This window comes from Agrilus planipennis, unplaced genomic scaffold, assembly GCF_000699045.2.
Source record: "Agrilus planipennis isolate EAB-ADULT unplaced genomic scaffold, Apla_2.0 scaffold7, whole genome shotgun sequence".
Lineage (NCBI taxonomy): Eukaryota > Metazoa > Arthropoda > Insecta > Coleoptera > Buprestidae > Agrilus > Agrilus planipennis.
The window spans coordinates 3467900-3483715 of NW_020439340.1; the positions used below are offsets into that span (position 1 = coordinate 3467900).

Sequence of the window (15816 nt, forward strand, 5' to 3'; positions counted from 1 at the left end):
TCTCAGTCCATGCCTCGTTCTAACAAAAGATACGAAAGAGGTGGTTCTCAAGGTAATATTTATTTTCCTCCTTTTTATTAATCAGTATATTTTAAAAGCCTTATAATTTTTGTTTTGTAATGTGTCAGGAAACGGAAGCATATATTCCCCAGGACCTGAATATGACGACCCAGCTAACTGCGCCCCAGAAGACGAGCAATATGGATCCCAATACGGAGGCTACAACGCACCTTACGATCAATATGGAAGTCGTGGTTCAATAGGTAGACGATCCATGGGTTCCATGAGACTTCAGCCAAACAACGGAAGCCCCGAACCTCCCCCACCACCACCTCGTAATCACGACCCTTCATTTAATGACTCCAAGGACAGCAATGAAATATCCGAAGCTGAATGCGATAGGGATCAACTGATAAATAGTCGCAGTTATGGGGGTACGTTAGTAGTAATAGTATTGTGGAAAATGAAAGCCTTATTTTGCTTTAGAGTGGATGGAAAAAAGGGGGAACGGAAAGGACCAAATGTCATCCTTGAATGAGAAAAGGAAATTTATTTTAATAGTTGAATTATTGGATATATTTTTATATTCATTCCTTTTTGTCCTACAAGGAAGACATTTCTTTGGGGTGTTTATGATGAATAATATCTAATATTTAACGGAAACTAAGCTAGATTAGAAAAAGTAATGTTATAATTGGCAATTTTAAAAACCCACTTTGTTTTATATTTTTCAGAAAAAGAAGAGGGTAAGTTTGTTTTCAAAATTAGATAGTGTTGTTTTACTATCATAAACTATTAGTTAGAAAAATCGATATTTCACATTTCATTTGTCAACCATCATTTCATAATCATTAATTTTAAACACTTTTTATCTAATATTTGTGACATGTCTGCATGTTAATAAAACGGTTGTGGTGCATACAAAAAAAAAGTGATAATTTGCACTACAATTCAACTAATTAACAAATGGATAACAATCTTCGAGTGTGTGTATATCTGTGTGTGTTAACAGCATGTTGTTTTTATGTTTAAAATTTCATTTTATTATTTTTTTTGTCACTGCATAATCGAAAGCATTGCACACATTTAAGCATTACATTATTTATTTGAGAATATTGTTTTACTGATTGTAATTCATTATTAGAATTTGGTTTTTTATTATATATAATTAATGAAAAATGTTTGTCGTGAAATTAGACGTGTCCTATCGTGATCGTGTAGTAAATGTGAATTGTTTTCAGTAATGAGAGGTAGTGCTAAGGATGGCATGACCCACGAAGAAATGCGCAAACTGATTGAGAGGTTAGTAACCTTTACAACTTCGACATTATTTTTCCAGTAATGTATATTATATCTTGTGTTAAAATGTATACTCATCAAAATAACATTGATTGAGCACTACTGTTGAGGATTCTCATTTACAATTTCTCAACATTACAAAATTGAAAAGAACTGGCAGAAGGTCATAGTCGGATGAACATGGGTAATCTAACACCGCATCTATAGGTCTGACTACCCCTTATGCACGTTACCAGTTTTTCTTAAGATTTAGTCAATAATTAAGGAGTAAAAAAATATCATCATAACATAGTCAGTAGTCTGAAGGCCGCTTGAATACACACCCCTAATTCCTCATATCCTAAATCAAACTTGGCATTTCTCTAAAACTAGTATTCCTCTGCCTCTCTTAACTCCTGTTTATACCTCTAATATATCTAACTAGACCTCTATGTCTTAGAAGCTGCATTTGAAAACCTGTGCTGCTTCCAGTATGATATTTATCAACTTCTAAATTAGTTGTAACTTGAACAAAATTGCGCGATTTAATTGGGTGGTACTTCGTCCATTCTTACCCGACTACGACCTTTATTGTTTGTTAAATTTATGTTAAAGAAATCATTTTAAGTATTCATATGTACATGTGCATTATGCAGACTACATTAAAAATTAAAAATTGAGAAGTACAAGGACTATTGATACATTCAGTTAATATTCTGTTAATAATTTCATGAATTTCCTCTCAAGCAGGAAATCGTAAGTGATAAAATACTTGTTGCACGGAATTTGTTTATAAAATTGCACATTTTTATTTCAAATGAAAAAGATTACGCTTTTTAACTTTTTTTTGTTTTTGAGAAGGTATAAAATTTTATTATGAACTTAATTTTTGTTATGTATTGTGGGTAGTTTATTACTCACTTTTTTATGAATGGTCTTACAACTAAGGCTTTTTTATTTATTTTTTGTCTTTCTTATATGTGTATGATTTTTTTATACTAAATGCATGACAAAAAACAAACGTTTGTGCTTTATATGTGTAATTAACTTGCACCCACCGCCTTTATAACGCTTGAAAGAAGTCCGATAAAAAAATTATAAACCTTATGATTATGATATAAAATAAGTTTTCTGTTATAGAAACGAAGCAGGCCACCAAACAGCAAACGGGGGATTCACAACCTACGATACTGTGGCAGTGTAATCTGTAAATTCATTCTATTGATTTTTTTCTTATTCAATTTTACTGCCATGTTTCGATGTCTTTTAACACTGTCCATAAACGACACTCGTCATTTGACAATTTTTTTCTACACATTTTTTATTCCTTATTTTTGCTTTTTTTTATTAAAAGAAAAAAGTGTGTTGTTTATGAGACAGTATTTACTATTCAATTTGAACAACGTTAATTATTATTATAATTACTGTGCGATTTTTAGTTTTTGATATTTTTGAAAAAAACTTCGACTTCTCGAGCCGCTGCTCCATTTTTAGGATATTATATTTAATCGAGATAAGGGATATAAGTTAGTTTATATAATTATGTACAGTGGCTCCGTATGTGATGTGATATTTTGAGGTTTGTGACCGCTTTTTATTAATTTTGTGGTTTGTCTTCTGTAGCAAAAAAAGAAAGAAAGGTAAACAGACGTGAAAATTGTTGCTCAAAACTGGACTAACAATGGTCAATCAAAACGTAGTAAGGAATAAGAAAATTGCCAAGTAATTTAATTAAAAAAAAAGTAAAAATACGAGGTATTGTATTTTTTATCAGTTTTTGTTGTGTAGGGATTTTTAGGTAGTTTACTGCTCTAGAAGCTTTTTGGCTTGCTACAGATGACACAAAAGCGCGTGTTATATAATAGTTAGCAAACTTTTTTTTCGTAAATACATTTTTAGTACATATATGGTGGCCAGAAATTAATTTAATTCTCAGACTATTACATATTAATAAATTGGCTGACCAACTTATTAATAACTTATGATGAAAAAGATCAAGAAAATCATTTAATGTATCATTTTTTTCTAATATTAATTGTTTACCATCCTGACTCGTATTATTTTCATGACGACGAACAGTCAAAAAATCTTTACTTCTATTACAATTCTTTGGCTATTCCAGAAAATGTTCATTCTCTAATATTTTCCACTTAGATTTCCTTTCCCTGAAAATGGCCACCATGTAGTAGTTCGCGCAAGATATTAGGATCGATGGTTGATAATTATTTAATAGGTTTAGGTGTGGTCGGCGAAAATGTTTTTCTTTTTTTGTAATTAATCAATTAATTGATGAATTAATTAAAATATGACTGAGGTTGTGCTATCGCCGCCACAGCTTATTTATTTGACTCTCTAATGACGAAGAGATGTAATCGAAGGTTTACCACATTTGTTGCAGCTTCACGATTCATTAATCGTCTATTATATTATTGTAATTATATAAAGATACATATAAAGAAGTATCGGTGTTTTATCGCTTAGGGTTACAGTACTACTATGCTATAATATACATATTATTAATGATAATAATGATAATACGATAATTACAAGTAGCAATTTAAAATCCAAGTTTTAATGTAAAAAATAATCTTTTAATCATATTCATCCTTTCATTTCTCGTTAATTAATATTGAAAATGGGAAAATTATAGTTTAAACATTAGGCTTGAGAAGTTTTTCGACACATTTACCGCACGGGGCTTCCCCGAAAGAATAACCTGCACACTTTATCCTTTGTTCAGTGTAATGAACATTTTAGTTAGCACAAATAGCCTTAACTTACGAGAATAAGTTCCTAAGTAGTCATCGGGGTAAGTCCCGAAGCGAAAACGTATACATTAAAATAAAAAAAGAATTGAAATACAACACATGTATTGACTAGTCAATCCTTTTCTATTACTTTTTTCGAAATTTCTGTACTTTTTTCGCACCCTCATACTACTTATTATGCCACATGTATATGTATTGTAGGTGTGCTGTCTTTTAACTCTCACATAATCAGTAAATTAAGAGATTGTAATGATTTATTATGTCATTATTTGTGATGTGACATAATTTAAACGATTTCTTACTAATTATTAAATGTGCAGCTTATATGTGTAATTCTGTTAATTAAATGTTAAGTAAATATGGTATAATTTTGGTTAATTTTTAAATTTCAACTAATGCTCAGTTTCTTAGATGTTTTTAATTGACTTCATTGTACCAAAGTTATTTTTTTGTGTTAATAAAATAGTTAAGATCGTAAATATATACTTTATTTTACTAATACAAAGTTGATAGTCACATATTAGAAAGAAAAAAAACTGATTTTGTTATAATTACAATATACCTAACATACTCTTAAAACTATTTTTAAGTATTAATACCATATTTTGATTTCATTTTTTCCAGTTCTTCAGCCTTCTTTTCCAAATCAGTTTTCTTAAATGCTTTACTGGCCTGATAATATAACACAACAAGNCGAGGCAGGAGTTTACACCTTGAAACCGGCCACCACGTATCATATTCGTATCGTAGCCGAAAACGAAATTGGTTCTAGCGACCCGTCTGATACTGTGACTATTATCACGGCCGAAGAATCACCTGGCGCTCCACCGACATCAATCCGCGTCGATGACAGTGATCAGCATTCTCTAAAAGTCTTCTGGAAACCACCACCCAGGTCCGAATGGAACGGAGAAATTCTTGGCTATTATGTCGGCTATAAACCTGCTTCTTCTGACAAGCCTTTCCTCTTTGAAACCGTCGAATTTAGTCGCGAAGAAGGAAAAGAACATCATTTACAGGTGCTCTTTTCTTTTTCTTTTTAGGTCTTGATTTTTTCCATTAACGTTCGTTAAATTCTCCTTTAGATTACCAATTTGAAGACCTACACTCAATACTCTATCGTCGTTCAAGCCTTTAACAAAGTCGGTGCTGGTCCCATGTCGGAAGAAATCAAAGCGTATACCGCTGAAGGAACCCCAGAACAGCCACCCCACGATACCATTTGCACCACCTTAACCGCCCAAACGATCAGAGTGTCATGGACATCGCCCCCTCTTAACACTGCCAATGGTGTTATCAAAGGCTACAAAGTTATTTACGGTCCCTCTGACTCCTGGTTTGGTAAGTAATGAACGCGTTCATCCACTACCTATCCCAGAATTAGTGTTTGAATTCTTCTATTTGTAGACGAAAATACAAAGGATACCAAAATTACTGCTTCATCCGAGACAATCTTACACGGACTTAAGAAATATACCAACTATAGCATGCAAGTGCTTGCATATACATCTGGTGGCGATGGTGTACGAAGCAACCCAATTCATTGTCAGACAGAGCAAGATGGTATAGCTCAAGTGTTGTGGGTACACTAAATTTATTTATATTATTTGTGTGGTTACAGTTCCAGAAGCTCCTGTTGCTATCAAGGCCTTGGTGATGTCTTCTACATCGATTTTGGTCAGTTGGAAACCGCCGGTAGAACCCAATGGTATTGTGGAGCAATATACAGTTTATGTTCGTGAAGCTGGTCAGGCCGAAAGTGACGAACTCAACACCGATTCGAAACCACGATCCCAAAAGATTGTTCCGAACATCAGAAATCAAAATCTGAGTTATCAAGCCAAAGATTTGGATAGCAAACTGAAATACGAATTTTGGGTTACCGCATCAACCAACATTGGAGAAGGGCAACCTTCAAAGAGCGTCATTGTAGCTCCTAGTACCAGAGTTCCTGCGAAAATTGCTTCATTCGATGACTCGTTCACCACCACCTACAAGGAAGACGTGACCCTTCCCTGTCTAGCTGTCGGAGTACCACAACCTGAGATAGTTTGGAAAATAAAGGGGGTCGTATTTACCACCAACGATCGTATACGACAACAACCCGATGGATCACTTTTTATTCGTGATGTAACTCGAACCGATGCCGGCGAATATTCTTGCAACGTTGAAAATTCTTTTGGTCAAGACAGCGTCACCCACCAACTAATCGTCTATTCACCTCCGCATTCACCTTTGGTAAGTGTTTTAAATACTTCAATCGTCTTTTTGATAATAATCTACTTCTTCTTTAGGTAACTTTGACGTCCACGACCACAAATTCTTTGACAATCAAACTGAAACCTCATCCTGACGACAGCGAACCCATTCATGGATATACCATTCACTATAAGCCTGAATTCGGGGACTGGGAAACGACGCAGGTGGCCAGCCACACTACCAAATTCAATTTAGAAAATTTACTTTGTGGTACCAGATATCAGCTCTACGTCACGGCATACAATAGGTAACTAATAATAAAAGTTCAAGTTAACAAATTAGGAAATAATCCTGACGCTTAATAATGACTTGATTCTTTTAGTATTGGAACTGGAGATCCATCTGACATTTTAAATACTCGTACTCGTGGAGATAAACCCATAATCCCAACAGCAGACAAATTTATCGAGGTTTCCTCTAACAGTATCACCCTACACTTAAGTGCTTGGTCTGATGGGGGTTGTCCTATGCTATACTTCGTAATTGAACACAAGAAGAAGTATTCCCTTTTTGATAGATATTTTATTCGCCCATATTATAATGTGCTTGTTCTAGGACTAGTTCAGAATGGATCCAGGTATCAAATAATGTAAAGCCAGGTGGTAATTTTGTGGTATTGGATCTTGATCCTGCCATTTGGTATCACCTTCGTGTCACCGCTCATAATAATGCTGGCTTCAACGTTGCCGAATACGAATTTGCTACTTTAACTGTTACTGGAGGTAAATATTTAGTTATTAAGTCTTTATTTATGAATGTTCTCATGCTTATAAGATTTAATTAATGGTTATTGCACGAGGTAGATGTTCTCGCTTTATATATTGTGGTGTTATTGTACATTTTAATTTTCAAATACTTTGTTTGCTTGTTTATTTATTATTTAATTATTTATTTCAGTGGCAAAGTATAGAATGGACTTTTTTGTTATATAATTTTGATCAGTGTATCCTGTAGCCAGTGTCTTAGTAGCAATAGTACCTGAAAATTACTAAATGTTGCCTGTTAATAATTGATTGTTTGTTAGTGTACGTGAGAGAGACGAGCCTTGCTTTCGGTTTCAGGTACTATTGCCCCCGCCCGAGAAATCCCCAAAGAGGACACTATCCACATGATCTTGGCCAACCTTAACCTAGTAGTACCTGTGGTATCTGCCGTCCTAGTCATTATTGTCGCTATTATCGTCATTTGTGTGCTTCGCGGCCGCGGAAACTATCACAAAGGTAAATTATTAACGTCTTTCTCCGAGTTTTCTTACGTTTTTCAGGAACCATCCCACCGGTTAGAGAGGCTCCGGATGTCAAGATGCTTTTCCCTTGGCTACCAGATTGGATTGATTTAAATCTTCTCGTACCCTTAGTGGCTACAGTCACTGTTATCATCGTAGGAATTGTCGTTATCTGTGTGGCCATGACGAGGAGGTCACAAAGCATGCCCCAGACCCGTTTAAGAAGCGACTGTATGTCTTAAAAAATTACTCTATTTTCAGGAACACCGTCGGAATTGTTCTGGAGCAATTTTAATCTTATAGCAAATTTAATTGATTGCAATGTTAGGCAGAAATACGAATTGGCTTTTATTTACAATAACCCAACCAGTGTTACTGGGTACTTTCTTTATATAATCCCTGAGTAGGAGGAACTGTATAGAAACGTTTATTGCGTTAAGATCCTTTTGCCTAATATTACAAACTTTTATAGAATTTCGTTAAAAAGAAAACAAAAATTCGTTATTCATATTATATTAGAAAGAAAATGTATACAGTCAAAATTTGCCGAAAATAACAGAGAAAATATTTGAACGAAATTCTGTAAACCCGCATGTTTTTGTTCAACAAACGACTTGTGTTTTTAGATGATGTTGTTTATAATCAATCAGTTAACGCAACATCGACGCTGGATAAACGCCGCCCCGATTTACGGGACGAACTAGGCTACATCGCACCCCCCAACCGGAAATTACCCCCCGTTCCTGGATCCAACTACAACACATGCGATCGAATCAAGCGAGGTACCGTTTTAAGTAAGAAACGCTTTTTGCTTTTTATTTTTTTTAATATTGCATGTCACAAGTGTTTTCTCTTCTTCGGTAATTGGACAGTACATTTATTTACAATTTACATCTTTAATTTGTTTGTGTTAATTGTTATTCCTTTTTTTGACAAGAAAAAATATCGTTTTAAGTGCCCCGGTCACCCCGTCACCGTCAATTTTACCAATGGACATTATAGTACTCTCCTTAAAGAATTTTTATTGTAGAATGATATTAGTGAATATAAGGATATATTATTGTATTATTATGGTATTAAATTTTTACAACTTTTAACATGAAAACAAAAAATTCAACTACAAGAGATACAATATAGAGTTAGGTTGTCTTAAAACAAACTTTTTCAAAATTACATATTGTCATTCCTTGTATGGTTTAGGAGTAACTCCACATTTAAAGGAGATGTTTTCTTTTGAATTTTCTTTCTTTGAATTCAAGTTAAAAAGTGCTGACTTTGTTTCAAAAAAAATAAATCCTCATATTCATTAATCATTACGAATCGAATACAAAAACGAGTCAATTACGAAAGAAGTATCTATTTAGAAGTCTCTAATGTCTCTCTTGGTGATTATCATAAGGTGTTATATTTTTCTTTGCTGTGCTTACGTAGTGCCACATTTAGATTTTCTGTAATAGATTTAGCTGTCGTCGAGTCAATCGTCTTCTTTCTATTCGTGATTTGTGTATATATTATTTGCTGTAAATTGTTTTAAGTGAAAAGGAGAGGAATGAGAGCTGTTTCCGCTTGTTACTTTATGTTATACATTGCTAGGGCCACATTATCGTTCACACTCCACTTGGGACCCACGACGACACCTTTACGAAGAACTTAACAATCAAAGGAGAGGCTCTAACGAAACTATACACACCCACAGAGGTAAAAGACATTGATCGTTTTTGTTTCATTTTTTCATGATTTGGGTGAATCGCTTTTTTGTTTGGAAATAACAGTTCTTTTTTCTTTTTATTTGAGCGGGTGTGTTTGAAATTAAACGTTTACAGAAAAAGTCGCGAGAAATTATGATTCACGTGTTGTTCGAACTATAGAGGCACCTGGTTAATTGAAATTAGTACTCTTTTGATTTGCCTTTAGTAGCATTACCATTAAAAAAAAGGTCACTAATTGAAATGCATGTTTTTTCTTGTTAAATCTCCAACAATAAAAACTAACAAACTTACCTAGAAAACTGTTTGTGCCCCTATACTAATACGTAAGTCTTTATGGTTCTTCTTGCACGATAATTTAATGTAATTATTTGCCCTGCATGTAGTGTTTATTATTGTACTAAAATTTTTGCACATACTTTTACTGCATACTGTACATTCTTATAAAATTGTAATATTTACGTAATTATTTTTGTATTTTATCCGTTTAAATTTGGTCTTAATTGCTATTAAGGCATGGACGACGAAATCTGCCCCTACGCCACCTTCCATCTACTTGGTTTTCGCGAAGAGATGGACCCAAGCAAAGTTCAACAATTCCAAACTTTCCCTCATCCCCATGCTGGTACAATGGGCCCATCAGGAATGAACACTCCCCACTCCATGCATTCTCGTTCAGGATCTCAGTCCATGCCTCGTTCTAACAAAAGATACGAAAGAGGTGGTTCTCAAGGTAATATTTATTTTCCTCCTTTTTATTAATCAGTATATTTTAAAAGCCTTATAATTTTTGTTTTGTAATGTGTCAGGAAACGGAAGCATATATTCCCCAGGACCTGAATATGACGACCCAGCTAACTGCGCCCCAGAAGACGAGCAATATGGATCCCAATACGGAGGCTACAACGCACCTTACGATCAATATGGAAGTCGTGGTTCAATAGGTAGACGATCCATGGGTTCCATGAGACTTCAGCCAAACAACGGAAGCCCCGAACCTCCCCCACCACCACCTCGTAATCACGACCCTTCATTTAATGACTCCAAGGACAGCAATGAAATATCCGAAGCTGAATGCGATAGGGATCAACTGATAAATAGTCGCAGTTATGGGGGTACGTTAGTAGTAATAGTATTGTGGAAAATGAAAGCCTTATTTTGCTTTAGAGTGGATGGAAAAAAGGGGGAACGGAAAGGACCAAATGTCATCCTTGAATGAGAAAAGGAAATTTATTTTAATAGTTGAATTATTGTGGAAAATGAAAGCCTTATTTTGCTTTAGAGTGGATGGAAAAAAGGGGGAACGGAAAGGACCAAATGTCATCCTTAAATGAGAAAAGGAAATTTATACGGGGTGATAAATTTTAAATGGCAATGAATTTGATTCGCGAAAAAGAAATTTGATAATATGTATAACCTTAATTTATTTGAGACAACATATTACGTAATCAACATAAATAAACAATAAAATCTTGTGTAAACATCACAGGGTACAATAATTTCATATAAAAAATACTGTATTTTGTGTCACCAAAATACAATATCATTGCTAGAGGAACACCTTTATAGACCTATACCTACTACATGTACAACCTCTTATAATAAAAACGAAACACTTCAGATAACCGTAGTAAGAAATTTACACCCCAAATTGTTTCATTTCTTTTACAAGACATTTGTAAATCTAATTTTGGGCAACAACTAGGTATATGTAAAACACTAAGAATAAAGGATAAAACAAACTTAAAATAGGACAGTGGAATATATACATTTTACGTATGAAAATTAAAAGTTANCGGAAAGGACCAAATGTCATCCTTGAATGAGAAAAGGAAATTTATTTTAATAGTTGAATTATTGGATATATTTTTATATTCATTCCTTTTTGTCCTACAAGGAAGACATTTCTTTGGGGTGTTTATGATGAATAATATCTAATATTTAACGGAAACTAAGCTAGATTAGAAAAAGTAATGTTATAATTGGCAATTTTAAAAACCCACTTTGTTTTATATTTTTCAGAAAAAGAAGAGGGTAAGTTTGTTTTCAAAATTAGATAGTGTTGTTTTACTATCATAAACTATTAGTTAGAAAAATCGATATTTCACATTTCATTTGTCAACCATCATTTCATAATCATTAATTTTAAACACTTTTTATCTAATATTTGTGACATGTCTGCATGTTAATAAAACGGTTGTGGTGCATACAAAAAAAAAGTGATAATTTGCACTACAATTCAACTAATTAACAAATGGATAACAATCTTCGAGTGTGTGTATATCTGTGTGTGTTAACAGCATGTTGTTTTTATGTTTAAAATTTCATTTTATTATTTTTTTTGTCACTGCATAATCGAAAGCATTGCACACATTTAAGCATTACATTATTTATTTGAGAATATTGTTTTACTGATTGTAATTCATTATTAGAATTTGGTTTTTTATTATATATAATTAATGAAAAATGTTTGTCGTGAAATTAGACGTGTCCTATCGTGATCGTGTAGTAAATGTGAATTGTTTTCAGTAATGAGAGGTAGTGCTAAGGATGGCATGACCCACGAAGAAATGCGCAAACTGATTGAGAGGTTAGTAACCTTTACAACTTCGACATTATTTTTCCAGTAATGTATATTATATCTTGTGTTAAAATGTATACTCATCAAAATAACATTGATTGAGCACTACTGTTGAGGATTCTCATTTACAATTTCTCAACATTACAAAATTGAAAAGAACTGGCAGAAGGTCATAGTCGGATGAACATGGGTAATCTAACACCGCATCTATAGGTCTGACTACCCCTTATGCACGTTACCAGTTTTTCTTAAGATTTAGTCAATAATTAAGGAGTAAAAAAATATCATCATAACATAGTCAGTAGTCTGAAGGCCGCTTGAATACACACCCCTAATTCCTCATATCCTAAATCAAACTTGGCATTTCTCTAAAACTAGTATTCCTCTGCCTCTCTTAACTCCTGTTTATACCTCTAATATATCTAACTAGACCTCTATGTCTTAGAAGCTGCATTTGAAAACCTGTGCTGCTTCCAGTATGATATTTATCAACTTCTAAATTAGTTGTAACTTGAACAAAATTGCGCGATTTAATTGGGTGGTACTTCGTCCATTCTTACCCGACTACGACCTTTATTGTTTGTTAAATTTATGTTAAAGAAATCATTTTAAGTATTCATATGTACATGTGCATTATGCAGACTACATTAAAAATTAAAAATTGAGAAGTACAAGGACTATTGATACATTCAGTTAATATTCTGTTAATAATTTCATGAATTTCCTCTCAAGCAGGAAATCGTAAGTGATAAAATACTTGTTGCACGGAATTTGTTTATAAAATTGCACATTTTTATTTCAAATGAAAAAGATTACGCTTTTTAACTTTTTTTTGTTTTTGAGAAGGTATAAAATTTTATTATGAACTTAATTTTTGTTATGTATTGTGGGTAGTTTATTACTCACTTTTTTATGAATGGTCTTACAACTAAGGCTTTTTTATTTATTTTTTGTCTTTCTTATATGTGTATGATTTTTTTATACTAAATGCATGACAAAAAACAAACGTTTGTGCTTTATATGTGTAATTAACTTGCACCCACCGCCTTTATAACGCTTGAAAGAAGTCCGATAAAAAAATTATAAACCTTATGATTATGATATAAAATAAGTTTTCTGTTATAGAAACGAAGCAGGCCACCAAACAGCAAACGGGGGATTCACAACCTACGATACTGTGGCAGTGTAATCTGTAAATTCATTCTATTGATTTTTTTCTTATTCAATTTTACTGCCATGTTTCGATGTCTTTTAACACTGTCCATAAACGACACTCGTCATTTGACAATTTTTTTCTACACATTTTTTATTCCTTATTTTTGCTTTTTTTTATTAAAAGAAAAAAGTGTGTTGTTTATGAGACAGTATTTACTATTCAATTTGAACAACGTTAATTATTATTATAATTACTGTGCGATTTTTAGTTTTTGATATTTTTGAAAAAAACTTCGACTTCTCGAGCCGCTGCTCCATTTTTAGGATATTATATTTAATCGAGATAAGGGATATAAGTTAGTTTATATAATTATGTACAGTGGCTCCGTATGTGATGTGATATTTTGAGGTTTGTGACCGCTTTTTATTAATTTTGTGGTTTGTCTTCTGTAGCAAAAAAAGAAAGAAAGGTAAACAGACGTGAAAATTGTTGCTCAAAACTGGACTAACAATGGTCAATCAAAACGTAGTAAGGAATAAGAAAATTGCCAAGTAATTTAATTAAAAAAAAAGTAAAAATACGAGGTATTGTATTTTTTATCAGTTTTTGTTGTGTAGGGATTTTTAGGTAGTTTACTGCTCTAGAAGCTTTTTGGCTTGCTACAGATGACACAAAAGCGCGTGTTATATAATAGTTAGCAAACTTTTTTTTCGTAAATACATTTTTAGTACATATATGGTGGCCAGAAATTAATTTAATTCTCAGACTATTACATATTAATAAATTGGCTGACCAACTTATTAATAACTTATGATGAAAAAGATCAAGAAAATCATTTAATGTATCATTTTTTTCTAATATTAATTGTTTACCATCCTGACTCGTATTATTTTCATGACGACGAACAGTCAAAAAATCTTTACTTCTATTACAATTCTTTGGCTATTCCAGAAAATGTTCATTCTCTAATATTTTCCACTTAGATTTCCTTTCCCTGAAAATGGCCACCATGTAGTAGTTCGCGCAAGATATTAGGATCGATGGTTGATAATTATTTAATAGGTTTAGGTGTGGTCGGCGAAAATGTTTTTCTTTTTTTGTAATTAATCAATTAATTGATGAATTAATTAAAATATGACTGAGGTTGTGCTATCGCCGCCACAGCTTATTTATTTGACTCTCTAATGACGAAGAGATGTAATCGAAGGTTTACCACATTTGTTGCAGCTTCACGATTCATTAATCGTCTATTATATTATTGTAATTATATAAAGATACATATAAAGAAGTATCGGTGTTTTATCGCTTAGGGTTACAGTACTACTATGCTATAATATACATATTATTAATGATAATAATGATAATACGATAATTACAAGTAGCAATTTAAAATCCAAGTTTTAATGTAAAAAATAATCTTTTAATCATATTCATCCTTTCATTTCTCGTTAATTAATATTGAAAATGGGAAAATTATAGTTTAAACATTAGGCTTGAGAAGTTTTTCGACACATTTACCGCACGGGGCTTCCCCGAAAGAATAACCTGCACACTTTATCCTTTGTTCAGTGTAATGAACATTTTAGTTAGCACAAATAGCCTTAACTTACGAGAATAAGTTCCTAAGTAGTCATCGGGGTAAGTCCCGAAGCGAAAACGTATACATTAAAATAAAAAAAGAATTGAAATACAACACATGTATTGACTAGTCAATCCTTTTCTATTACTTTTTTCGAAATTTCTGTACTTTTTTCGCACCCTCATACTACTTATTATGCCACATGTATATGTATTGTAGGTGTGCTGTCTTTTAACTCTCACATAATCAGTAAATTAAGAGATTGTAATGATTTATTATGTCATTATTTGTGATGTGACATAATTTAAACGATTTCTTACTAATTATTAAATGTGCAGCTTATATGTGTAATTCTGTTAATTAAATGTTAAGTAAATATGGTATAATTTTGGTTAATTTTTAAATTTCAACTAATGCTCAGTTTCTTAGATGTTTTTAATTGACTTCATTGTACCAAAGTTATTTTTTTGTGTTAATAAAATAGTTAAGATCGTAAATATATACTTTATTTTACTAATACAAAGTTGATAGTCACATATTAGAAAGAAAAAAAACTGATTTTGTTATAATTACAATATACCTAACATACTCTTAAAACTATTTTTAAGTATTAATACCATATTTTGATTTCATTTTTTCCAGTTCTTCAGCCTTCTTTTCCAAATCAGTTTTCTTAAATGCTTTACTGGCCTGATAATATAACACAACAAGGTATCTATTACAAACATTAAAACCTGATAAATGATCACATGCATTTTTAGCATCAAATATATCCTCATAAACTACAAAAGCAGTCCCCCTAGTCTCAGGAGTATTTCCGACTCGTATCTGCCTAATTGCACCATATTTTCCAAAAATATCGTACATCTCTTCAGCAGTAATTTTATAAGGTAAGTTTCTAACGTACAGTATTCTGTTAATCTCAGGGGGCAAACGGACCTTGAAATGATTAGAATACTCAGTTAATAACAAATTGAGAAAGTAAATAATTAAAATTAGAATATTAATAATGAGTAAACTTAACCGAAACTTACGTTTGCCTTCCTTTGCATAGCAAGTGCCATTTTGATTGATCTTTGTTAATGTTGAAACTTCTTAGAATTAATTTTGTGCTACTTTTTAATATTTTTAATGTTTATCACTTAATTATATTGATTAACCTAACTATTGCTAACAATAATAGACACACATAGATAATAACCCATAGAAATATATATCGGGAATTCGAGTTGTTTTTCACTCTTTGGTTGGTTGAGGTAGTTTG

The 15816-nt window shown here is 32.5% G+C and overlaps 2 protein-coding genes across 36 annotated transcripts in view; one reads left to right on the top strand and one right to left on the bottom strand.

The window, feature by feature from the left end:
* Positions 1-15049, top strand: part of LOC108737663 (Down syndrome cell adhesion molecule-like protein Dscam2) — a 69300-nt gene extending 54251 nt beyond the window's left edge. For all 34 annotated transcript variants that reach the window (XM_025978675.1, XM_025978673.1, XM_025978664.1 and 31 more), the window contains 16 exons: positions 4745-5065; positions 5132-5387; positions 5454-5609; positions 5668-6284; positions 6341-6552; positions 6628-6804; positions 6861-7027; positions 7570-7761; positions 8157-8324; positions 9124-9228; positions 9751-9969; positions 10046-10351; positions 11259-11270; positions 11766-11826; positions 12553-12558; positions 12943-15049. In XM_025978675.1, coding sequence (XP_025834460.1) covers positions 4745-5065; positions 5132-5387; positions 5454-5609; positions 5668-6284; positions 6341-6552; positions 6628-6804; positions 6861-7027; positions 7570-7761; positions 8157-8324; positions 9124-9228; positions 9751-9969; positions 10046-10351; positions 11259-11270; positions 11766-11826; positions 12553-12558; positions 12943-13006 — 3039 coding nt within the window. In that variant the 3' untranslated portion in view covers positions 13007-15049. The remainder of the gene's footprint in view (positions 1-4744; positions 5066-5131; positions 5388-5453; positions 5610-5667; positions 6285-6340; positions 6553-6627; positions 6805-6860; positions 7028-7569; positions 7762-8156; positions 8325-9123; positions 9229-9750; positions 9970-10045; positions 10352-11258; positions 11271-11765; positions 11827-12552; positions 12559-12942) is intronic.
* Positions 4519-15750, bottom strand: LOC108737667 (splicing factor 3B subunit 6). 2 transcript variants are annotated; one of them, XM_025978706.1, is made up of 3 exons: positions 15587-15750; positions 15264-15491; positions 4519-4739 (listed from the first exon to the last, which is right to left on the bottom strand). In XM_025978706.1, the coding sequence occupies exons 1-3, from the start codon at positions 15614-15616 to the stop codon at positions 4632-4634; spliced, it is 366 nt and encodes a 121-aa protein (XP_025834491.1). In that variant the 5' UTR covers positions 15617-15750; the 3' UTR covers positions 4519-4631. The 2 variants fall into 2 exon arrangements, with proteins under 2 accessions (XP_025834491.1, XP_018326183.1); XM_018470681.2 differs by lacking the exon at positions 4519-4739 and having other exon boundaries at positions 15043-15491; positions 15587-15749.
* Positions 15751-15816: the final 66 nt, after the last annotated feature.

What these genes read in the sequence shown, in the direction of transcription:
- LOC108737667 (XM_025978706.1), bottom strand. Translation starts at nt 15,616, where the DNA reads ATGGCACTTGCTATGCAAAGGAAGGCAAAC. An exon ending in CTATGCAAAGGAAGGCAAAC is followed by an intron (nt 15,492 to 15,586) that starts GTAAGTTTCGGT and finishes AATCATTTCAAG; the next exon opens with GTCCGTTTGCCCCCTGAGAT.